General features: G+C 37.4%; 1 protein-coding gene across 4 annotated transcripts in view; it reads left to right on the plus strand.

The window, feature by feature from the left end:
- The window catches only part of CPEB4 (cytoplasmic polyadenylation element binding protein 4), a 60,269-nt gene extending 35,551 nt beyond the window's left edge, over positions 1–24,718 (plus strand). Inside the window, exons 3-10 of one of the 4 annotated variants that reach the window (XM_033097042.1) lie at positions 1,164–1,214; positions 8,663–8,686; positions 10,429–10,602; positions 15,156–15,245; positions 15,617–15,735; positions 16,258–16,372; positions 17,550–17,731; positions 20,286–24,718. In XM_033097042.1, the coding sequence (XP_032952933.1) occupies positions 1,164–1,214; positions 8,663–8,686; positions 10,429–10,602; positions 15,156–15,245; positions 15,617–15,735; positions 16,258–16,372; positions 17,550–17,731; positions 20,286–20,513 (983 nt within the window). In that variant the 3' untranslated portion in view covers positions 20,514–24,718. The remainder of the gene's footprint in view (positions 1–1,163; positions 1,215–8,662; positions 8,687–10,428; positions 10,603–15,155; positions 15,246–15,616; positions 15,736–16,257; positions 16,373–17,549; positions 17,732–20,285) is intronic. The other 3 variants (XM_033097045.1, XM_033097043.1, XM_033097046.1) reach the window with 3 other exon arrangements.
- The last annotated feature ends 1,495 nt before the right edge of the window (positions 24,719–26,213 follow it).

Raw genomic sequence — 26,213 nt, forward strand, 5'->3', positions numbered from 1 at the left:
AGCCTACTGTGGTTCTTTGGGGTCAGAGGTTAGAGTGCTGTTTCCTAATGGGATGTTTGTAATTCTGAGTCAATTTGAAATTGTCACACTACTGCTGATTTATACGATGCTGGACTGTGATAGATAATTAGCAGTCCTGTTGCCCTGTCCAGTCATTCCTTAGCTGAGCAAGAATTTGTGGAGGGTTCTTTACCATTCTTACGAAGGTGGGTGTCTGTGGAATATGGAGACTTCAACATGTTGCCAATAATGATTTTTATAACTTACAACCTAGAATTAGGTGTATGGTGTGCATTCAGGAAGGATTTATTGTCTGGATACCCCTCAACTTATGTACAAAAATTCTTCCCAAACAGAAATGGTATTCCTCTTAGATGGAGCCATCCCAGGGCCATTTACCCCCCCTTTATTTGTGGTTGGTTACCAATTTGGAAGATGCCGCATCCTCCAAAACTTTTAGTACCTTCACAAATTCTTTTTTGATGGGCATTGTCAGTGTCCACTTTAGGTCCAAAACTAGATTTTGGACCACTTAAAAATTCAAAGGAAACTAACCGAGCATTTATTGAGTGCCTGCTCTGCTTTGGCCACTGTGCTGTGTGCTTTTGTATTTTCTAGAATGTGTAAGTGCAATGATAGGTCGTTCTTTACCTTCTGTACTGATTTGCCCAATTGCAAATTTAAACCCATTAGCATGTCTGTACATGTAGGCATAAGCCCGGCACTTTTCTTACAAATCATGTAGAAAAATATTACTGCTAATTACATACTTCTAAAAAGCAACAAAAACTATACACATGAAAATTTTTTTCACACTTATGGGGCAAAAAAAATATGAAGGTTGTTATGAGTTGCTATTAGAACGTACTGGTATAAAGAAAGTGACTCTGGATAGGGATTTAGAACCTGGAATGACCGAATAGTTAAATATGAGGGATATTTTATTTTCCTACTTTCAAACTTTTCCCTTTTTCAATGTTTGTGAATATGCTGATTGATATGTCCTCTGACTCATTGCGTTTATTAGCACAACAAAATTTTATCCCATAATAGAATTTTTAAAATACCTTACGTATTAAAACAGTTAATGCAGTTTGGTATTGAATACGCTGAAACCATCCATGAAAAAAATAAATTTAGTAACGGCCTTCTTTTACCTTCAGGTCGTCTAAACTATTCATATCCAGGATCCGATAGCTCTCTGCTTATTAATGGTAAGTGCTCATTGATTCACCCCAGTGAAGTTCCCGGAACTGAAACAAGCTAGTTAGTACTAGGTGAGAAAACATAGTAGGTATGCTTCAACAAGTGTAGACACGACTTGAGTTTGTTCTGTAATGATAATTGCAAGTTGCTATTACTTTATCAGATATTTTATAAATAATTATTGTGGCAAGAACTTGTTTTAAACTTTGAGAGCCGTGATTCTCTGTCTTGAAATTGGTGACCCTGAGAATAAATGAGAATCCCATAATGATACATAAATGATGGCTTGATCTAACTTAAGATTCTATAGAGTGACCTTTGAAATGTCAACATGAAAGCCTTTTCCATGTAGTTGGAAAACTGTTCCAGGAGAAAGGGTGGGTAATCAGAAATCCGAAACCAGAAAAAGCAGCCTGAGACCACAGGGCTTGACTTTGCAAAGGACAAGGTCATTCACTGTTTGCTGTCTAATGAGAACAAGAAACATGAAGTTTTACTGGCCTCTACAGTGCCTTCAGGAAAGTCTCCTCACCTGTTCTAAATATTCCCAGTGTGCTGTTGAGCTCTGTTTTTACTGTATGAGCTTCAGCTGAAACAAACTAAATTTCACAGGGAAGGAGGAAGCATCTATAGACAGAAGGAATTAAAGAATCTAAAAGTTTGATAATACTATAGTTTAAAATAATTGGGTGGAATACAGAGGTCTTGTGTACTTCTTTTCTACTCATTTACTATTAAGTGGATTTCAAATCTTTGCGCTCATGGTGCTTTCCATTTGCCTAAATGCATCTTTAGTGCCACAGCTTCTAAGTGTTCTTGACTTAGTAGCTGTGGTCTCGTCATTCCAAAGACAAAGCAAAACCAAAAAAAAGAAACACAAAACATCTACTCCTTGTCTGTGGTATATTGTGAATGGGGAATTAAAAATTATCTTTATGACTGGACCTCTTTGGGGTTCGTGTTTGAAATCCGTGTTCCGTAGAACGTAGGTAAAGCCAGGAAAAATGAGGAGATTTGATTTATGCGAGTGGCTGTGCGTGCAGCAGGTCCTCTGAAGACTGTGTGGTTGACAAAAACCTCACTTGTCCATCAGACTTTGGTCTTTTCCTGCTACAGCTGCCAGAAATAAAGCCAAAATATAATATTTCAGCATAAATGTGTGTAGACTGAAAACTAAACCCAGTGGTGACAGTGGCATCGAATAAGGAGGAATAATTTGTAAGGGTTGCTATTGTTGCTGGGCTTTAGCTTTTCCTGTGGAACAAGTTCCAGAGTCAAGTCTGGGTGTGTTGGCAATTACAGTGAACCAGGCTTTCAGATACTGCTGTGTGATCTTAGGCAACGTGTTCGACTCTTCTTTGTCCCAATTTCCTCATGAAGTCACTAAATTAGATCAGTTGATCCATCTTTGTTGAGGTGAGAAAAATAAACACTAGTGGGTTTTCCTTAGAACTAAATTCACTCAATTTTTTAAAAAATCTGTTATGAGATTGTTTTTCCTTCTCCCCCGTAAATATCTTTTTTATGAATAGATTAGTTTTTAATGATCCTCACTTGGCAAAGAAAAAATAAGTAACTTGTCTACCTAAATGTTTATGTTTTGAAATTTTATTAGTCCATAGATTCTAGAAGGGGATCAGATGGTTTTTACCATTGCATACATGGAAATTTTATTTATTATTGAAGTTGTACTGGCTGAGGTTAACATTGTCTTAAGCCAAATGATAGGAAGATAAAGAAAGAACAAAGAATTGTCAAAGAGACTCGCTGGCTCCTCACGCAAGACCCCATGACTGCCACTGTCTCAGATCTAGTATTCTTGATCCAGGGCCCCAGAACTTGATTTTGTCAGATTTGATAAAGTGTTAGTTCCTCAAAACCAAGTAAGTAGGACCAGATGTCAATTTCTGCATTTATATAATGGGGAATAAAGCTTCTAGGTAGACCAGATGCTGGAGTTGACTGACAGACTTAGTGTTTTTCTAATAGCAAAGTCTAGATTATAACAGAAGATTGTTTAGAAATTATGAAATTAGAACAAGTTGGGGATGGAGAGGCGTTGAAATAATTTCTTAGTCACCTTGATTTAGGCATATACATAGCCCATTTTCTTCAGTCCAATTTATGAAACATCTGTGGTGGATTGCTTCTGTAAATAAATTAATCTCATTCATGTATTGATTCTGAGTAGCTTTGCTCTCATTTTAGCTCAGGTTTTGGGAGTACTCATATTGCAAATCTAGTGTAATATATTAATTGTGCTTAATGAAGATAAATTCAGAAATCACCAAATACTACCCATCTCCTAGGATTGGGGTGAAAACTAAATGCATGTAAATCATTTAGCTTTGCATTTAGCACATAATAAAATTAAAATAGAATGTCATTTTTGTTGTTGTTGTTGTTAGGAATACTAGTGCTAGAGTTTTGTAAGAAAAAAGACTCAAAATAAGGGATTAAGATGAATTTGTAAAAATTGTCTGTGGTTGAACATGCTTTCTTTGGCTGTTATTAAGAGAGACAACCTAATACTTACTATATCCACTTTTAAATGCAGTCCCTTTGCATCTTAATCCATGCTACCTTTTTAAAAACTGAAAATAAAAGCCTAACACATTGTGTTGCTTTATATTCGTTATTTAATTTTAAGACTTTAAGGAACCATAAGGAGCTGTTCTTCCCTGTCCAACATAAATAGTCTATTCTGGCTTTTAAAAGCCTTTAGAAAGGTGATTATATAGCTGCTCTACTTTGTTTCAACTGTAACTTTCAGAGCTTTTTCTTCCAAGCCTCTTTTGAGTTGAAAGCCATTTCTTGTTTTGTTTGGACAAAAAGATGGAAGAGCTGTTTATTCTCTTTCTCACATGAACATTTGAATTTCGACTATGATTTTTATTGTATAACGTGTTTTGAAAATTTCAAGCAAACTCAAAGCCTTTTGGAAAGAACTGGGTTTAAATCCTGAATAAATAAAAATAAAAAAGATTCACAGTAGTTCTATCCGCTTCATCAGTTTATGTTGGAATGGTGTTGGAATTTGCGTGTATGAAGATAAAAAGGGCTGACTCATCCAGTTGGTCAAATTACATTTTGGGGGTGGGGGTGGCACTCTCAATTATCAGTTTTCGTACTATGCAGTGACCTTCATATATCATCATGTCTTTTAAATACATTGCCAGTATAATTCAACAAACAATAAACCATAACTATGCAAAGAATATTGTAGTGCACATTCTAGGGAATTATTCAATTTATTGCCGGGTTATTAGTGGTAGAGATTTTTTTGAGAGGGAATCCTTGGATCCTAAATGTATATATATAAAAAAACAGTTTAGCTCCTTTTTAGATACAATGTCAGTTTGCTAGGGCTGGCATAACAAGTACCACAGACTGGGTGACTTAAACGGAAATTAATTTTTTGTCCTGGAGGCTGGAAGTCTGAGTTGATGTCTTCTCAGGCCTCTCTCCTTGGCTTATTCATGGCTGTCTTCTCTTTGTGTCTTCACGTGGTCTTCTCTCAGTGCACGTCTGTACCCTAATCTCCTCTAATAAAGACACAGTCATAGTGGATTGGGGCCCACCCCACTGACCTCATGTAACCTTAAAGACCCCTCCAGATACAGCCACATTCTGAGGAATGGGGGGTGAGAACCTCAGCAAATGCCCTTTGAGGAGGGGAAGCAGTTCATCCAATACCATTCGTCTTTCTACATAATGAGATTTCTTAAATCTTAGGTAACAGGCATATAGTTATAATATCCGTTTCATGGTTATGGAAACAAGCCTGGAATTTACTCCCGATTCTCAGCTAAGTCAGAAAGGAGTGCTAAGCATAGATTGGCTTACCTCAGCTTCCTCTGCTGTGTCTTGATTTAGCTCAGAGATGGACATCGTATTAAAACATTCATTTTCCCTTTATCCAGCTTGGAGCTTTCTTTTGCCTAAGAAAACTAACATGCAGCCACTACCACCTCTTTATAAAAGTGCTTATGTGTTGTACTTTTTTCTCCAACCTCCTGTTCCACTGCTTTCACCCTCATGATTAGCTGCTTCAAAAAGGAACCTTGCAGCAGGAAAAGTTACAGAACAACAACAAAATATATTAAGTTTTAACAGACTTGTGTGTATTTCCTTTCCTCTGTAGATGTCTTTCACTTAGAAGCATCATGTAAAATATTTGCTTGTCTCAGAGGAGATTAGTAAGAGATCTTTTAAAGGTTAGTGTAGGACAATATCTCTTAATTATAGTTCTTTGGAATGAACGGAGGAAGATTGTTCACTTAAGGGTTGAGGTGGAGGGGAGAAATTTATGAAGAGGGAGGGTATAATTTACCAAGGAGAAATGTAGATTATAGTCACTGAAAATGTATACAAAATGGTTCTAGTTGCCACATAAGGAGCACGTTGAAAGATCCCTTCATGAAAAAGATAATATGAAAACATATTGTAAATTCTAAAGTGCTTTACAATTGTTAGCCTTAGAATAATAATGAAAAGCTGAGAGTAACTGTTGAAGACCAACCTAAGAATATATACATACAAGTTTACTTTTGAGAAAAGGGAAAATTACTATTTATTGACCATCTGACTGACCATCATATATACATGTGGTATCATTTATTCTCTCATCAGCTCTCCATTTTTATAAATAAGAAACTGAGGGTTAGCAGTTATGCAGAAACTAGTTATAGTCTCTGCCCTTCTCTATGATAGCTCTTTGCAAATAATAGTCTCATATACTTACTATATCTCATCAACATTCTGTGAATGTTGTACTAACAAGCAAGTATAAACGCAAGCCAATCTGACATAGGAAATTCTAACTATTAAACATAAATCTAAAATAATTTTGTGACAGTGATTTCATTAAATTAGGGGTTGATGTATAAAATAATTTAAAATAATTCTTTGCATCTTTGTTGAATTGTATGCCCCGGTCTTTGTGATGATTGTCTGTGTTTTGGTTCTAACATCTTTATTCTTTTGTTTACAGATTCATTCCTTTTAGCTTCCTTCCAGCCTTTGATTTATGTGTTTTTAACCAATTTACTATTTTGACTAATTCCCCCACATACTTATTTTTTTTTAGTCCTACAAGAAGCATCAGTTATTTGATAATATCACCTAATCTGAGCGCTACCCCCTTGTTCTTCCAAACAGCCCTGCTGTCTGCCTTCTCAGCCCTGGAACAATGGCGGAGGGGGGGGGGGGGGCTGAGGTAGGCCCTGGGCGCCCGAATGGGAGCAGGCTTTCGTGGCCTCCGAAAACCTAGGAAATTTTAACTTTCAAGGCCTACAGTCCTGTTCTTTACAGAATTAGGAAAGGATACTTTTCTTTAGTACAGCATTTGTTTCTAATGTAAGTACCAGGAAAACCAAAAAGGGTCCATTAAAAAAATATAGTAATAAAGTGTACACAATAATAATACATTTAAATAGTACAAAAAAAATAAAAGGATAAAACAAGAAGTGAAATCTTTTCTTTCCCTGTTCCAATTTCTCTCCCCAGAGATTCTTGTGGTTGTTTCTAGAAAAAAAGATTTGTGCGTATGCCCACATATCTATTTATATGTTCTTTATTTTCAAATTTACACGGTAAGAATCATACAGTAGACACTTAGGCACCTCATACAAACAACATCGTAGTAGTACCAGCACATGTGCCATATTTTTTAAATGGCTGCAAACTATGTATTTCTTATGGATGTATTATTATTGTGGATAGTTTGTTTCTTTTTTGATTGTGACAACAAATGAGATGTTGTCAATGTTACAACAAATGAGAAAAGATCCTTTTTAAGAGATAAATATTTTCATTTTTATAATGAAATATATATATAGTATATAAAAAAAAAGCATGATAAGTCTTTCTGTACTTTCTTTGCAAGTCTAGCAGCCCAGATTAGTGGAATATTTTACTAGAAGGAATTTAATGATGAATGGAGGGCATTTGTAAGCAGTCCTGTAAGGACATTTTGAAAATAAAGTATTTATTAATAGACCTAATAACAACATGCATTGAGAAGTTATAAAAATTTATAGCCATAATGTTTCCAGCCCATTTCGCACATTCTTGAATCATGTTAGTACTGAACATTACATCATTGAGGACTTTATGAATCAAAACTAAGAAATAAAAATAAAAGTAGATAAACATATAAATAGTATTCATTTTAATTCTGATGGGGACTAGAAGATTTTTACTCAGTAGCAGAGAGATGCATTTTTGAAATCTCTTAAGTATACTCTGGTACTGCTTATAATTCAGATCTGAGATATGCTTATTTAGCGTTTATCTAGTGGGCTAAGAATGAAAACCCTGACCAGTTTGTGTAATGACTTCTTAAAGATGTTATTTTACCTTCTAATTCGAAAACCTATCTCAGCTTCCTGGTTAGACCTAACCTCCGGCCAAGACCCCACCTGTTCCATGCGCTTCTGTCCTGAGCACTGTTCACTGAACATCACAGCAGCTCTGTCTGCGGTGTTGTCACCCTGCGATGCCCTTTCTCTGTTTTTCTTTTAAGGTCCACCTCAAATGCCACACTCTCCTCTTGCTGATTCTTTCATCAAAACCAGTTGCTCTCTGTTCCTGTTGCACCCATCGCATAACTATGATAGCAAATAGGCATGCCACATTGTCATTATTTGCTTATGTGGCCGTGGCATCAGGGCATGTGCTATGTACGTAGAGTGCCTAGCAAGATGAGGCGTGGAAGAAATGTTTGTTGGATAGAATTGAGGTATTGGAACAGCTGGACTTAGAAGGGCCAATTTATTTCAGGGAAAACATTTTCTCAACTGTTTTCTGATTTAAAGTTTATGCTGCCATTTCTTGAGTATTCAGTGAAATACATATAATGAGTATATTTACGTACTTCTCTTCTTGGCTACAGCCTACTGGGCGATACAATGCCAAACCTTTTATTTTCAACATTTGGAGCATAGTGGAAGATTTAATTATTGACAAGAAACCTTTGGCTAAAAGGAAATTTATAAGTTGCCTAAAGATTTCATTTGTTGATATTCTTTATTACGGATTAATTGAGAAATGATTCCTATTTATCCTGTAGTGGTGAAAAAGCCAAGAATGAAATATTGTAATATTTACTGAACTGCAAGGTAGCAGGGAATTCTGAGAGAAAATAAGATTAATGTGGTGTAGTTGGTTTAGATCATGTCCCATTCTCCCTTAGTTTCATACTAGATAGGATCTGAGTGACAGTTACAGCAAAAGGCTTCCCTTAAAACAAATAAGGTTCAATACAGCTTTACAGTGTCCTTGAAGAACTTTAAAAAGAAAGTATTAAATTGACCTCTCACCAAATTCTTTGTTTTTGAGACAAAATTATATATAGCCAAATTTTTTCCGTTTCAAAAGCTGGTAGATGAAATCACAGTTGATTCTTTTACAATGTTTGAAAGGTTGTGTTTTTTTTTTCTCATTTGACATGCAGCAAGGACATATGGGCGAAGGAGAGGTAACATTATTGTTTTTAACTTTTGAATGTATAGTTATATTTGGAGAGGACCCAAGTTTGCTCAGTTTCTAACCCTGTGGGGAAGGGAGGAGGGGGAATGAAACATAAGTTTGATCCATGCATATTTGACACGTTGTAATGGACATTATAGATGTTCTAATTACAAAGAGTCAGAATGATAGGATTTAGATTTGAATCAAAATACTTTCCGTACTGTATTATAAACTCAACTCATTTATATCTAAAGACTTGCTTACTTTTATATTTCTGAAAGGAATTTTGTAGGAGAAAAAAATTAAGACTCTTTAAAAAGGAAAATACAGTCTGACTCATCTCAAAATACCTAATTATGTTAGAGGTTCAATTATACTTGAATACTTTGTGTCTACTTTTTTATTTTTAATCAAGTCAGCATAATACATTTGGTTTACAATGAGATTAGCTAAATAAATGATGGATCTATAAATTTCAAACATGGGGTCGGGTGGGAAGCTCTAGAAATTTTAGAAAAATTTAAAGTATCGTTTCCTAGAGGTGCCTAAGTAAACCTGATTTTTGCCGTGTGTAATAGTTTTGCCTTTTTTAAAAGAAAGTTAAGACAGTTAAATAGTTCAGCTTCAAAATGGAAATTATTTTTGAAGATCATTCAGGAAATAGCCTCCAATTTTATAGTCGTTTTTTTCATCTTCATTATATAACTCTTTTGAGCTGTGGTTTTACAGGATAAATTCATAACAAATATACTGTTATTATTCGTGTGTAGTAATGAAAGTTGAAAGGAAGACAAGTGTGGCAGTGAAAAGACATTGGAATGTTTCAATCATGGAAGAGCACTTAAGATACGGTTCTGGAGGATCCATTAACAGATTCCTTGTCTAGTACCTAAAAGTAAATTGGCTGCCTAAAAGGGACAAAAGAGTGCTTGGGAGATTCTGCAGTTATTTGTAGCTCTGGGTTTTGCTTCTGATTTAAAAGTTTGCATTTTGCTGTCAGGGCAATATGGGAAGACTAGTGATTACATTGGCACGTCTGGGCTTTTCTGCTTATGTATCCTACATGACATGATTTTCAAACAGCAAACTTTATGACTAATTTTGAGAATTAGCACCTATAGCAGCTTATTATTACTCAACTGAAAACAAATAGATCTTTAGCATGCCTAAAAATCTTAACTTCTAGGAGACGAGACAGTGAAGTTAGATAACAGCATGAAATGGGTTTTGATGATCTCCCATTAGTTAAGGTAAATTAAGATGAGTACTCACTTTAAAATTGGACACGTTCATTTTAAGGACATTCTTAGAGGAAATTGTACAGGCTATGTTATTTGATGTTTTAAAAAAATGTTAAGTGATCTAGCATCTGACAATCAAACCCAATTCTTAGCGTGCACGCCTAGATTGCCAGTGGCCATGGGGCCCTGCCTAGGCAGTGCAGTCTGCTGCCAGCTGCTTTCAGAAGAGTTCTATCTGCTGTACTTCCATTTTACTCACAGAAGTTTCTGGATCCCAGTGGGAGAGCTGAGCAGCCCTCTAGTTAGCCATTTACTTTTTCTCTGACTCAGTGGGACTTTAAGGGGATAGGGATTCAAGAGCATATGTGTAAGTAATCCTATTTGTTATTCAGTGAGAAATACAAAAGCAGCAGTTTTGTTGAATAAGCTGTCCTCCTTGTTTGTTGTGCAAGATAATCAGTGGCCAGGAACACTTTCTGTTAGCTCTCTCTGCTGCTTTCTCTTCCAGGTCAGTCTTCACTGTTCCCAATGGAAGATGGATTCTTGGACGATGGCCGTGGGGAACAGCCTCTCCATAGTGGCCTGGGTTCCCCTCACTGCTTCACTCACCAGAATGGAGAACGAGTGGAACGATATTCTCGCAAGGTGTTTGTGGGTGGATTACCTCCTGACATCGATGAAGGTATATTAAAAACAAGTATTAATAGCACGGTACGCAGACTGTGGCACACAGTAGGTGATTCGTAGATAGTGGTTACTGGAATAATGGCTGTCTTACCTGCTCTAGGTGCTCAGTTTTGATTGCATTGTGCTCTTTTCACGTCTCCCTATCCTGGTGTATGAGATTAGTTCACAGAAGGAAGGGGAGCAGTGAACCAGCTGAAGCAAGTGGCTGGACTAAATGAAAAAGCGTAAACATTGTGAAACCTTCTCCAGGATTCTGCGGTGGGCAGACGGAGGTGCTTAACTGCATTTTTGTCTGTGTGCCTCCTGGGCCAAATCAATGATGTGTTTTCCTATTTCTTTCCCACTTTTTTAAGAGTGTTCCATAAATGTTTAAAAGTTTGCAATCTTAGATTAAGCATGAACTTTTGAAAAACATGGCCTACAGTTGTACTATGAGCGTTACATTATTTTGTGTTTTTTTACTTGTCAAATCTTTCCTGCATCCTAACTGCCATGCCCTGTTCTTAGGCTTGTACAGTAGTGGGCAAGGCAGACAGTTGCTGCATGCATAGACTTTACGTTCTTGTGGGGAAGGCAGATAAAAACCATGGACGCGTGCAAGAAAAGAGTAGAGAATCAGTTTCTAAAAGAAAACAGGGTGGTGTGATACAACATTGTAGGGAGTCTTCTTAGAGTAGGCGGTTAAGGAAATATCTTTGAGGAAATGATATTTGAGCTGAGACCTGAATAAGGAGCCAACCATGCAAAGATTTAGAGGACTAGTTGTCCCTAAGTATTTTATTCATCTGTGGTTGTAAGTGACCCTAATAAAAATCAAAGTAGCAGACTGTGTAGCAGCTATATGTCTTTGATTGCTTTTTCCCTTAATCTCTTTTGTCTTGGTTTCCTGAATGGAAATGGAAGTAAACTAATTAATGTTACAGAGAATAAAAGAGTTTTCTCTCAAAATCTATAAGGTCTAATAATAAGGTTTAATAACGTCCCATTTAGACTGAGATTAAATGTATTGAGCCACTTTATTTTCCTTAAGAAAATCATTCTTTTGGAAGGTTGAGACAAAAATCATTTCAAAAAGCCAAAGATTGAAATAAACATAGGTTGTTTGTTTTTTTTTTTTTTTAATGTACAATAAAATGTCTTGGTGGAAGCTGTGCTGAAATTTCCGGCTAGCCTGAATCAATCTCCTCCTTTCCTCAAAGGGCAGAGCGTGTGTTCATAGTCTTCTTCCTGGGCTGACATCCCATCTCAGTATTATCCACTCTAGCAAGCTCCTCGGGTGACCTTTTCTTTTCTGTGACTGGAATCCTCATGTTCCTTAGTATTTTGGATTCTAGGGTTTTTCTCCCTTTAAGGTCAACTCTTTAGCACTTCTGAAACGCACATGGTCTTTGATGAATAAATTATATGCCTGCATACAACAAGAGGAGAGAAGACTGACTCTTCCCTGACCTTGCCTGGGATAAACTCCTCTGGCCTAGATAACCCACACCTTTTTGGAAAATTACTGAACAACCTTAAACAGACAGTTCCTAAGATTCTTAGAAGCACAGGTAAATCTGACAAATTTGTCAAAGGAGGTGGCTTAAACTGAGCAAAATTAATAGGAAGTGTGCTAGTCGTCTTGCTTTATCCTTAAGACCAAGTATGTTGATAAGTCAGTAGCAATTTAGGTTGGCAAGCCTTTCTACTGTGATGTGAAGTATGTATTCCTAAAGAACATTGTGTTCTGCAGAATTATGCACTAAAAATCACAGGGTTTATGGGGAAAATAGTGTTGGAGGAAAATCGTTTAAAACCCAATGAACTTTGTTCCAGAAGCACTAACAAAAAGAGAATTATAGTTGACCTTTGGACAACGTGGTAGGGGCAGGTAGGGGGTGCCAACCCTCCCCTGCCCCCCACACTATCAAAAATTTGGGTATAACTTTTGATTCCCCCAAAACTTAACTACTAATAGCCTACTGTTGACTGGAAGCCTGACCGATAACATAAACAGTCGATTCACACATATTTTATATGCTGTATGTACTGTATTCTTACAATAAAGTAAGCTAGAGAAAAGAAAATGTTACTAAGAAAATCATAAGGAAGAGAAAATACATTTACAGTGTTCATTGAGAAGAAGCTGCATAAAAGTGGACCCTGCAGTTCAATCCCGTGTTGTGCAAGGCTCGGCTGTGGTCCTTTGGAGAAAACTTGGACAGTTCATGTAGCAGAGGTTAGAGGCTGCCTCAAGGAACATTGCAAATGCATCAAACCGGTAGAGCAGAAATACTGGCTTGCAAGCTTGGAGACAACACAGGTGGAAGTGGGCCTGTGAGCACCTGAGAAGTACGGACTCTCAGGAGATGAGAGCCCGGCTTGGTTGGGGTCCACCTGGTTGGCAGGAGAGCCCTGGTTGCTGTGTTCAGTCTTCGTTTTCTTGTTAAGAGAACCGAGAGGGTGTCCGCCTACACATCCGACAGCTCGGGGCTTTCTCCTCACCTGATGAGCCTTATAACTCTGCCCCCACTGCCAGCTCACGCAGCCCAGGAAAAACCATTTGTGGACCAGTAACTTCCACGGTACACTGAAGTCATCCCCCGCACCAGTCTCACATGAGCTAAACAGTTCTGTGCAACAGGTGTCAGAGCACAACAGGCTATGCTTTCAAAATCGGTCCACCAGACTGGAAGTTCAACATATTCCCCGGCTCTTTTCTGTCCCTCTGTATTGCCCTACTCCCAGGTCCTATCCAGACGTTCCTTGGGAATTTTTTTCCTATAGTCTACTCGTTAGTTGTTCAAATATATAGTATAACATAAGTAGTACTTTTAAATTAATAGTAAAATGCGATCAAGTCTTCCTTGCCTTCCTGTCCCTTCCTCGCAAGGCTCACATATACGGCGTCCAAGGAAGTCGATTGGTGAGGGGGTGTGAGGCTGTGTGTGTGTGGTTGGGGGGGCCCGGGGGGGCCGCCTGCTCAGAGGCTTGGCAGCAGTGTGCGTGCTGTCCAGTGAGCCAGGACAGCAGGCGCTGAGGAGAGGCAGAGGCAGCAGAAACTCCTGGGGCAGCTGCAAGATTGGTCACATTGAACAAGGAGGTGGGTATATTGAGGATAATGGGAGCTAGTGTTCTCGCTGTGAGAAGGGCGCTTACAAACATGGAAGGGGGTGACGAAAGAACCCTGAAATGTTGGAGTGGAATTGCAAGTATCAATATGAGCTCATTTTTATAAACACACAGAGATAAATAGTTATAAACGTGTCTGTGTGTATATATTTATATATTTCCTAGCTTTGTCCACTGAGAAGACTTAGAAATAATGAATATTCACTAGCAACGAGCACATGGAGTACCCAGACCTTAGTTTCTAACGATCTTTAGTCACTGAAAGGACTTCTTGAAGAAAAACAAACAAAAAAAGCTGATTCTAGGGCTATGCAGTCAAAGAACAAGATGAGAGGCTGGAGAGCCTTCTTGGGTCAGAAACCCTGGAATGGTGGGGCTACTTCAGAAGGACATAGAACTCCCACTGGCCACATCAGGGACAATTTGGGAGACAAACTGAGCATCAAAGTAAGTAAGGAGAGAACTCGATTATAGCTCATTGAATAAAACAAGTCTGTGTTGATACAAATACGTGACTGAATAAATGAGTGAGAAGAGAAAGCTCTTTCTTATTGTATACTCGTAATACTAACTGGTAAATGTAGAGGGAATGATAAGATTGGATCATCACCATTTGGCAGCTATCACTGTGGTAGCTGGTACAGGCAGGAGTCTTCAGTCCATGCCAAAGCTATGGGGAAATAGGATATTGGTGGTAACACAACACCAAGTTGGCAGATACCAACATGACCAGGTGACAAGATTCACATGCCCAGTTAGGACAGGATGGCATAGCATCATTAGGTGGTAATCCTGTTTCAAATGCATAGCATGAGTCTGGTCGTAAGGAAGCAGAGTACACACCCAGGTTGAGAGCCATCCTACAGGATGAATGGTCTATGGACTTTAAGACCGTCAAGGACATCAAAGACAGGACAGAAGGAGGAGCTGTTCCTGACCGAAGAAGACTGAAGCCCTAGGGACATGACATCTAGATGCAGCAGGTGTGCTGGATCAGAAAGGAGAAAAGAGATACTGTTTGCATGGGTTGGAATTTGGATGGAGTCTGTCCTGTGAATTGGGTAGTAGTATTCTGTAAGAATTGACTTCCTGATTGGGAGGGTTATATCGTGGAATATAAGGAAGTGACCTTGTTTTGAGCAGGTACCAGCAGTTATGTTTTGGGTTATAAAGTGTCATGTCAGAAAACGATGATAGGTAGGAAGGTAGGTAGGTAGACAGAATCACGCATAAGTATAGATAGAAGGAGGAAGGGAAAGAGGCAAGAGAGGGGAAGGCAAATGTGCAAAATATTAGCAGTTGAGGGAGCTAGATGAAGGGATGTAGGAGTTTTGGGTCCTGTTCTTGTAAATAGTAGGTTTGAAACTGCTTTTTCTAAACTACTTACCCAAATGATCATAAAAATATTTAAATCTACTTTTTTGCTTTGTTCATCAGATGAGATTACAGCTAGTTTTCGTCGCTTTGGCCCTTTGATTGTGGATTGGCCTCATAAAGCAGAGAGCAAATCCTATTTTCCACCTAAAGGTAATTCTCAAGATTCAGTATACACATACAATTTATCCTTATATTGTTTAATGGTTAGCCTTTTCATAAATGTCTATCTTCACTGGAAAATTTGCCATTGTTATACTTATATTTTCCCAAATGTGTCTTTAAAATTTCTACCTAGCATATGCTTTCAATTCAAATTTAATTTTGCTCTGAAAGATGTTTCAAGATATCAAACTGAACTTAATGTTGATACTATCAGCCTTTGGGTAAGAATATTAAGTTTTAATTCTTGTTTATCATTTTTTAACTCCTTTCCCTTCCTTAATTTTTGTTTATACTACCTTTCTCTTGAAGAATTAGAAAAAAAATTAGGAAACCATATAAGCTTGTTTCCTTTTCATCAGGCTACGCATTTCTGCTATTTCAAGACGAAAGCTCTGTTCAGGCTCTCATTGATGCGTGTATTGAAGAAGATGGAAAACTCTACCTGTGTGTATCAAGTCCCACTATCAAAGATAAGCCAGTAAGTGCATTCCAGCATGAAAACAGCTTCTTGTTTTGGCCTCCATCTCTACTCTGTTAGAAAAACCCACAGAGAGCTTGATATTTCTGTTAATTGACACGTTTGTGAGTAGAATAGAAATCAAGTTTTGTTACTGTTGTCAACTCCTAGCATTGACCTTCTGTATATTTGTGTGTATTATTCTGACATTGAAGTTTCGGTTAATTAAAACATTGGTAAATCGTTCCTATTAAAATACTTCACTTGATAATGCATTTGATAAAGTAGCTGAATTGCTTCTGTAAAATAGATTTAGCTTATAATAGGCAATTAAATTTCCACTTTGGTTCAGCTTACTCTTAAAAATGAAATGAAGGGTTGGAATACATTCTTTTTAAGTCTTCTAGTTTTACAGCTTTATTGCTTTGATGTAATGATGTGGATTATTGCTTTTAAAAATATAAAATACTCTGCAACGTCTTTAAACTTCTTTCCCTATAAATTGTTCTGAGAATGAGCTGTTTTGGTTTGCACACTTCCTAGGTGCAGATTCGACCTTGGAATCTCAGTGACAGTGACTTTGTGATGGATGGTTCACAGCCTCTTGACCCACGAAAAACTATTTTTGTCGGTGGTGTTCCTCGACCATTACGGGCTGGTATGATTAAAAAAACAAACAGAAACTCTTCTTTATCCTTTAGCATAAGAAATATTTTATAAAGGTTTTTCAGGATAAATTCTCTGTAAGCATTTGAGTTAATGTCTGCGTGTGAGAGTTCTAAAATCAAAGCGTATGGGTTTGAATTCGTGTGTTCTGCTCCCAGTTAATAGTTGAGTGACCTTGGACAAATTACTTAATTTCTCTAATTCTCAATTTCCTCATCAGTCAAATGGAGTAATAGTGGATCTACTTTATATAGAGCTTCTTGGAGGGTTAAATGAGGTAACCAATACCAAGTGCTTTGTGTGATGTGATGTATCAGAATGCCAGTAATCCTCTCTCATCATTTGAAAAGGAGACACCACCCTTCAGGAACAGATTGTGTATGAGAAGTTTAGTGCTTATTTCCCATGTCCTGATTTGCTTTTCTGCTGTTTACTGAGCTCTGCAATATAATAGGGTTCTTAGCAGTGTATTGTGTTTTTAGAGTAGTACTTACAGAAGAATTTCATCCCCAATCAACTAACTTGAGGTTTAATAGTCCTAAGTGTGATAAAGAACATAAAATGAACAAGAATGCAGTTTCAGAATTGTACCATTTCATGTAGAAATGATACATTCATTATTTCAAGTTTTCATATGAAAAACTGGTGAATAGCGAGACTATCTGGAAAGGTAACAAAATTTTGATGGAAATAAGCTAGGAGGACCTCCAAACAGAGAGTCTACCAATCAGTTTTCTAGTGTTCAAATTATTATTTATATTAAACAATACCTTGTTAACTGGTAAATATATGGTAGCAGCATGGTACGGAGCAGACAGACCAGGGTGCCAAGCCCAGCACTGTCACTTAACCACCTGTGACCTGGGACAGATTGATGATTCTCTCTGTGCCTCAGTTTCCTGAAGAAATCACTACCTACTTCATAGGGTTGCTCTGAAGATTAAAAGGGAACATATGTAAAACACCCAGCACACCCCTGTCTTTATCTTTTGTCTAAAAGATAAAAAAAATTAAAACAATGGACAACTGGTTATAATAACGTTTGATTTTAAATAATTGTTATAATGACGTGAGCTCAGAGTATTGAAGACCTGCTTTTGATGAAAGCTCTGGTGAGGCAGGTAAGTTTTCCTGGTTTCAAATACCTTCTTTGCTTCTCTCTTATTTAGTGGAGCTCGCCATGATCATGGATCGGCTGTATGGCGGTGTGTGCTATGCTGGGATTGATACCGACCCTGAGTTGAAATACCCAAAGGGAGCCGGGCGAGTTGCATTCTCTAATCAACAAAGTTACATAGCTGCTATCAGTGCCCGCTTTGTTCAGCTGCAGCACGGAGAGATAGATAAACGGGTAAGTCCTACACTACATTCTGTAAAGTTCTAGAAATGGCCCTCTAAATGTGCCATTAACAAGACAGGAATGGGGGAATTTTATATGACAGTAAACTGACAGCTGACAGTTACGCCTGAAGGACCAATTAGATGTATGTTGTATCATGCATGTAGGAATTTCCTGTGAATTTCTTCTATCTCTTAGTTTTTTGAGTAGCCTGAGCAGAGCACTGTATCAATTTACTTGAGTCAATTTTTCCTACACTATCACCTACATCTATTCATTTATTCAGTTAGTCATTCAGTAAATACTTACCAAATCCTTTGTACTGAGTTACATCCCTATACCGGCATGAATGCCCTTGAGGTCTTCTGACCGTTTTTTTCACCCTGGGACATGATGAGCACCTCAGTAAGCACTATTTTCCAGTGCACTGTGCTACAAATGGTTGAATAAATTCATGTCTAGGACTGCATATCTTAGAATTCTCTCATTAGAACACGTGAAGTAGAAGAAACCATAACCTCTTCACTTGTAATCTGTCCTGCTGCTGGAAATGAGGTGATAACTAGTCAGCGCTCCTTCCCGCACTTCAGATTCCTCTTTGTTCAGTTTATCCTCTGCATCAAAAGATTGCAGAAAACCTCAAAGAGAGTCCTTTCCTCTCTTTCCTAATGTATTTGAAACGCTGTGTTCCATTCTGTATCTTGGTTCTTTGCATTCGCAGATTTATTTCTTGTCTTTGTGTCCCATGCATTCAACAAACGTTTTTGTGTTGAGGACAAGAAGTCCCAATCCCCGTAAGTTTATGGCTGGTAGATGGGACTCTGTCCTACACTGGCACTACTCAGAGTCGGTCTGTGAACCGACTGCCAGTAGGCAAACCGTTTGTTCCTAGTTTGTGGTGAGATCAGAATTTTCACCATAATGTGAATCAACTACCTTAGGAAGCTCATTGTTCAATTCGGCTGACTTTTTCTTTCCTCATAGAAAGACCTTCTTGATATGAAGGAGGGAATGCATTTATTTACATTCTGGTATTAGCTCCTTATTTCATGGGAGACGGGCTCTTTCGTTAGGACTGACTTAGCTGTCCATTGCTATGAAGCGTTGTGCTCAAAAGGATTGATTGTATTGTGCTGTTCTCAGTTCATCATGTAGAAACTCTCAGGTCAATAATAGTTGACACGTGCTGCTTATTTTTCATTTCATGTATATTCTACCTCTGTGACAGTACAAAGTGTAAGGTCATAGCGGTCATCGAACCATATTGCGAATATACTGAAGAGAAAAGTGTAGATTCCATTATAAACATGGAGGGATGGGGCAGTGTTAACTGCCGTGTACATAAACATGCCTCCTTGTCTTTTATTCACACTTTTTTTCACAAGTTTTTTCACACTTCATTCACACTTTTTTTATTCACACCTTGTCTTTTATTCACACTTTTATTCAGTACAAAAAATATGTACATCTGACTAAACAGCCTCTCATGCCTCATTGCCTCATTCTAGAATAGCCTTCAGAGTTGTAACGTTAGTCGTTAGAAATTCTGACTTACTCCTCTATGATCAAATTCTTCGACCAGCGTTCTTGCCACTCAGTAGATATTATGGAAGGGCCTCGGGGCCAGAGCCCGAAATGTCCTAGTCATGTTGCTCTTCCTATGTTCCGTGTCACTCTTCTCCTCTTGTTCATAGCTAACCTCTGTCAGGCCCGCTTGTCAGAACTGGATGGCACCAGTGATAATGATAGTCTGTGTAAGGGAGTTTCAGCCATGAGCCTCTCCAAAACTAAAAATAACCAGCGCTTTTCTCACTGGTGAATTAATAGCCAGGTTATTTTTAATGCTCAAGAGGCTCAAATGACAGTTTGGCCTGTGAAACACCGGAACAGGCCCACTTTATAAATTCACCTTTGACTTTTAAACTCAAGTAAACCATTCCTACTGACAAAGAACAGCGCAGGGTTTTAGATTGTGAATATTATGGCTGCATCTTGTTTTCCCAGAGCTCCAGCTTTGTGATTATAACCCAAGATGTGTACACTGCAAATAGAAACCATGCCCCAGGCTTTATTACAGCTCAGAAGCTTGTGACGCTGAAGCCAGGCCTCTGCCCTCTGATAGGAACATTGAAGTGCTGTTTTATGGAACTGGGAAGCTCTTAGTTGGTTTTGTTTAAATTATAATTCCACATATGGTGAACACAGAGGTCCACTAATTAAAATGACGGCTTGTGTCTATGAAGAAGCCTCTCCTGTGGGTTTGATTTCATAATGTACTAGTCTAAACAGTTGCCCTCACTTTTTAAAAATTTCTGGTGGAATCCTTTTGTCCTTTGAAAAGTGTTTATTTAATAAGACAAAAGTGTAGAGTGATGGGTATAGAAACCTCACCAGGTTCCTAAAAGATGGACTCTCTTCATTTTGGTAAGAGGATTATTGGGCCTTCCTAGTGGGCATCTTGGCACAGAGTCATTCAGACAGGAGATGGAGGTGTGTATGCACAGTAAGAGTTGCCTGGTCCAGTCACTGAAAATGTAAACCCCTTTTTTAAAATTTTTGATTGCAGGTGGAAGTGAAGCCATATGTCTTGGATGATCAGCTGTGTGATGAATGTCAGGGGGCCCGTTGTGGGGGGAAATTTGCTCCATTTTTCTGCGCTAATGTTACCTGTTTGCAGTATTACTGTGAATATTGCTGGGCTGCTATTCATTCTCGCGCTGGCAGGGAATTCCACAAGCCCCTGGTGAAGGAAGGCGGCGACCGTCCTCGACATATTTCATTCCGCTGGAACTAAAGGGCGTCTGCAGTGCTCGTTTCCAGGCCCCAGAATAAGTGCACTCTTCTGTTAATTCTCACCCCTTCCTCAACCTCTTCACGCTGGCTTGCCCTTTTGTAGCAGTCTGTAATTTAACAATAGTATAAGGAAAAGAATGGCCTATAGTATAGGGGTTTTGTAGATTCTCGTGTCACTGAAAACAATACGTATGGACTCCTTTGTCGTATTGCCATCCTGTTGCCTGGAAGTTTTATTCTCTTGGACAGCAAGAGGATCCAAACTGCCTGCAACATTTTCTTAGAGGAGAGAGAAATATTAAAAGAGAAATGAAACAATAGAGTATTTTGGGTTTTTTAATTAAATTATTGTTAATAATATAACATATAAGAATACTTTTATTAAAATAACCATGCACCAGTAACACTATCAGTCTGCCCTGACACTGTGCCCCAGGGAAGCTTTTGCCTTTTCCTTCCTTTTCTCTCCTCCCTCCCTTTTTCCATCCCCTTTCTATTCTTTTGACAGCAGCGGAGGAAGTTAACAATTATTAACAGGAAAGAGCATGAAAGCAAACACAAATGCATGAGCAAGATTGAAGCAGCATTATCACTCATTTTAAGGGTTTGGAGGCTGAATATAATTTCATTCTGCCTCAGAGTTACTACATCAGAACAGGAAAAAACAAAACAAAACAAAAAAAACAAAAAAACACAATAAAGTAGGCAGAGCTAGGTTTATTTTCTTTGAAACAATTTTAAAATTTTAGAATGTAGAAATTGGGGAAATTTACGGCTGAAGGAGTGCACTTATTTATTTTTAAACTCACTTGTCTGGTCACAGCCCCAGGAAACCTACCAAAGCTAGAATTAACTACAACTGGTGGGAAAACTAGCATTTCCTCTCCTGAAGAACAAATGTATAAATTTTATTTTTGATGTTATATATAAACTCTATATCCTAATTTACTAACACTCATCAGGTGTCAGCCTTTGCTCTCCATTTTGACATTTAAAAAAAAACAACAAAAACCCCATCTAGAGATACCTCAAGGATATCGTTTTTTGATTTTGTGTTATAGTACACTCGTAGCCAAAACTGGAAGACAAAAATCGATATACAAATTGGCTGCTGATTGGCTTACTTTTAGATTTAAAGTTACTTTGGGTATCCTGTAATTTAGTTGTAACATAGAAAATGAAAAAAAAGTTTAAAAAAAAGTTAAGTAGTTGCAAAGTGTTTTGCACTGTTGAACTAAGTAACTGTGTAAATCTGTGCAAAGGTACGTATGTTTATCTTACTCTTCCTATAAAATAAAATAACATTACAGTTTCAGAACTTAGCATGGGACATAGTCGGTGTTTGAAGTGCCAACTTCATCAAGTAATGCATGCTTTACTATAAATAAAATTCTAGCTTTGAAAGGCGTTATTATTATGTGTTGAAAAGTATGCTTCAGGGGTAAATTTAAAATAGTCTCTTGAAGCCCTGGTCATGGAAGTCATTTTCATTTTAATTGACTTTCTCTTATTAAATGCCCTACCAACCATTAAAAGGATTATTATCAGTGTGCAAAACATAAAAAAAAAAAAAAAAAACAAAGCCTAATGGCAATCTTGCTAGTTGTGCTACCTAACAGAACCATCTTAGATCCTTCAAAACCAAAGACTTGCCCCAGCATTACGGTGGAACCACCTGGCTGATGACCCCTACTGATTAGGAAAAGCAGTCCTTTATTTTTAATACAGGCTTTAATGAACTATATACCTGTTAAGTTCCAAAGGTCAAAATGGAAGCATTTGCTGTCTAATAGTCCAACATAGAAAGGGAGCTGCTTTTAAAGAATTCCCTGCAAACGTTGAAAGCAGTCATGCGAATGGAGGGTGCTCTTGTGTAGCTGGTCAGGGACTTTTTTTCTTTTCTCCTGAACTACATAATTCTAATTGGAATGTCCATTTGCCTCTTTTTCTTCTTTTCAATGCTTGTAGGTGGCTTGGGGTGTGCTATTGTGCTGTTCCCACTCAGTAAACAGGTGTGATGAAGAAATAACACTGTTTGAGAACTAGCTTTGAATAATAATTTTTCCTTTTGTACATGACCTGCTGAATTTCGGTACAGTGTTTTTGTAGCTAACTTATTTTGTCATGCACATAATGTATATTTGTTATGCACTAGTTTTGTATATCTTGTTTTTCCAACAGTGAACATTTTTAGGCACACTTTTCACTGACGGGATATCTCTTTATGCAATACCTCAATTTTTCATATTGCAAAGAGTAGCTTTTTGTACTTTTATTACTGAGAGATCTTCATATACTTCATTTTTTAATATAAATAATTTTAATAAATTTTATTTTCTTATATTCTGCTTTTTATACATTTCAGTGCTCTGCATACATTTTAAATTATGGATGTTGTGCACTGGCAATGCTATTTTAGAGTCTGCAGAAAAGAGAAAGCATGTTGCTTAAACAGCCTTCCCCAGCACCAGCTATTGGTGTTCCTATAATTTAAGAAAATAGTCTATGTAAAGTCACAAATTAATGAAAAAAAAAAATTCGCATGAAAGTGACAGATAACACTGTAGTTCCTAAAAAAAAAAAAAAATTAAATGCATAAGCATAGGGTAGAAATTTAAAATAACAAAATTGTCTACAGCTTCTTACTGAGTTTTAAAAATTATTCATAACGCAGACATTTTTGGTGAATGTTTAGCCATTTTTAATATTAATACATTGATGTTAGGTGTTTGATTCAGAGATGTCTGCTCTTTTAAATTATATATAAAGAAAAAAAATAACCTGCCGTGGGACAGGTATGTAATGTTAGTATGCATGACTAATGTAAGAAATCGTTATTCTACTAATATTTACTTGTGATTGTGTGACAAGCGTGTTTACAGATTATTTGGTTACACTTCAATTTACAGGGCATAACCAATTATTATCTATTACTCTGAACTTTCTTGATTACATGTCCTTCAGATTACATGGGATTGTAGTTGGGAGTTACCATGTAACTCAAAACAGAATTAACATGTAATTAGTTTACAGATTTTAGGGTATCACTTCAATTTACCAAGCATGTAGCTTTAGCGCACCAGCATGGCACCAGCCATGTATTTACAATGTAGTTACAGAGTAATTACATGGTTATTTTTGCAATGTAAAATAAAGTGTTTCTGATTATTTTCTATGTAAAGGAACCCTCGCCCCTCCCCCCTTCTGGTCCCCATGCTTTGGTATAATATATATCCTTCTCCATACACAGACCTCTACAGAATGCAAAATAAAACTTGCAGTGAATGAATTGAGCATTTTATGAGAGTGCTGTTGGAAAGACTTGATAATTCACCCCTTTTGTTTTGAAGAGTTGAATCTTCTGTTAAAAGGTGATTTAAAACTTGAATGTGATGAATTGTGGCAAGTTAACTTCAAGTTATGTGCAATACTTATTTCAAACTTTTGAAAGATCTTTGCAGTGTAATTCTTTGTTTTTAATTGCAGACATTTAAAAATGTCATTTTCTACTGTTAAGAGTAATCCTCTTTCTTGCTGGTGTTTCTAAAGAAAAGAATCAGAAATCAATCTTTCTACTAATGTAAATTTGAGATTATTTTTAAAAATGGAATAAAAGAGGTTTTGGTCATTTGCTTTATTTTATTATTTTAAAGCTACTGTGATTGATAGCATTGTAAGAATTGGGACAATATTGTATTCAACTGTTTTATTTTTTATATTTTTAAAATTTAAAGTATAATTAGTTTTTATAATTTTCATCAGATTTTTGTTATATTTTTTGGAAGTGAAACTTTTAGCAAGTGGGTGTCTAGTTTTTACTAATCCCTAATGTGTTTTTTTTTCCAGTGTATTGCTCATATTATCAGAAGGAAAAGTTATTTAAGTATGTCAGTTAATTGTACTACTTGGCTGAATTTCCATATAGTTTTTACTGTGTATGGGGAGCTTGTAGTATTTATTATAGCATTTTAAATAAGGGTAATTCATTTTTTATTAAAGTCATTTTCACGTTAAGTTCCTATTTTTGTATGTTCTACTCTTAAGTTATATAACACAGTTCCTTTTTTAAAAGAGTTCATTTGTTGAAGTGCTAGTGGAAAGTTAATGTTATTAAATAGTTTGCAAATGACTATTTATACCAGTATGCATATAATTTTTAAATATTTGTAATGTGAGATGTTGAATGAATAAAACTTTTAACTCAGATTTCTTTTAATATACTTATTTATTTTCACCATAAGTAGGTTATGCTTCCATGGTTGAGGAAATAACATTTAAAAAATGTTAAGAATATATTGGTGGGCCCAGGCAGAACAAACCCATATGCAAAGATGTCCAGTCACATGAGTGCTAGTGGTGAAGTGTGCGTGGCTTACGTCAGCCTATGGATGCCGCTGGCTTACTGTCTTCGGCCTGCAGTGTGAGTTCACATGCTGCCCTGCACAGGTCTTTTTTTATTTGTAGTCTTTAGTAGTACGTTGTCAAGGCCTAAGCCCAGGACCCATGCTTTCAGTCGTCTGCTGAAGGCCCAATGTCCTATAAAAGTCAGGGAACAAGTATATATTTAATAGGGAAGGTCGGGATCTGGGAGGTGTAGTTTGGGGTCTTTGTCAATAAAGCGTCTGGATTTCCGGCCACTCAACCCAAGGCTCTTGGTTAGCAAGCCTCTTTTGACTTCCAACCCCCAGTCCCTCCCTAGATCCTAACATCATAGGATGTGGCCTCAGGGAGTGTAGTCTCCATAGCATGTGAATTGAAAGTATTATCTGTGATTTGGTCCATTAATCATGTGGACAACTGAGTATTGTAATGTCTTAGTATTTATAGTCTAAACTTTATTTTCAAACTTTCAGCTTAAGGATTTCTCATAACAAAACATAACACTGAGAATATCCCATTTTGTCAAATTTAATTTCTGCCTTTTTGTTACCTTGAATGTAGTATTCTTTTTTTTTTCTTTTTTAATTTCAGGTGTACAAAACAATGTAGTAGTTAGACATTTACACCCCTCACAAAGTGATAACCCTCCTCCCCCCATCTACTACCCCTCTGACATCGTATATAGCTGTTACAATTCCACTGACTCTATTCCTTATGCTGTACTCCACATCCTATGACTATATATGTATATATTTTATATAATATATAAAATTATAGTTGACGTTTAGTATTATCTTCAGGTGTACAGCGCAGTGGTCAGGCATCTACACCTTGAATGTAGGACCCTTAAGACTAGAAGCAGTAGTTGTCCTGAGACCAATGGACTTAGAGACCTTTTGCTTCTCAATTTTCTTTCCCAGTATGCAATTCTGCCAACTACAGGGGTTCCTGAGGGTTGAACCACCGGTGCTTAGGCTCCCCCAGGAGGACCAAGTCACAGAAGCTTTGGCTGGCAATAGCCAGAACTTACCTGGCAGTTCAAAGAGTTCAGTGAAGGGCCCCAGGGACCCTGGAAATGGAGGTGGCATTTGGTTGCCACCTCTGTAGTATTCCTAGGCATTCAGAGATGGTTTCAGCACTGAGAGAGAGAGAGAGAGAGAGAGAGAGAGAGAAGGTTCAAGTAGATTTAGTCTTACTGCAGAAAATACTTATTTTAGGCAAGTGCTCTATCAGCTGCAAGTGATGTAACAACTATATCTTGAAATTCTATGTAAGTGTTTGAAATCACAGCATGGTGAATCTGGAAAGTCTATAAGATGCT

This window comes from Rhinolophus ferrumequinum, chromosome 24 (assembly GCF_004115265.2).
Source record: "Rhinolophus ferrumequinum isolate MPI-CBG mRhiFer1 chromosome 24, mRhiFer1_v1.p, whole genome shotgun sequence".
Taxonomy (NCBI): Eukaryota; Metazoa; Chordata; class Mammalia; order Chiroptera; family Rhinolophidae; genus Rhinolophus; species Rhinolophus ferrumequinum.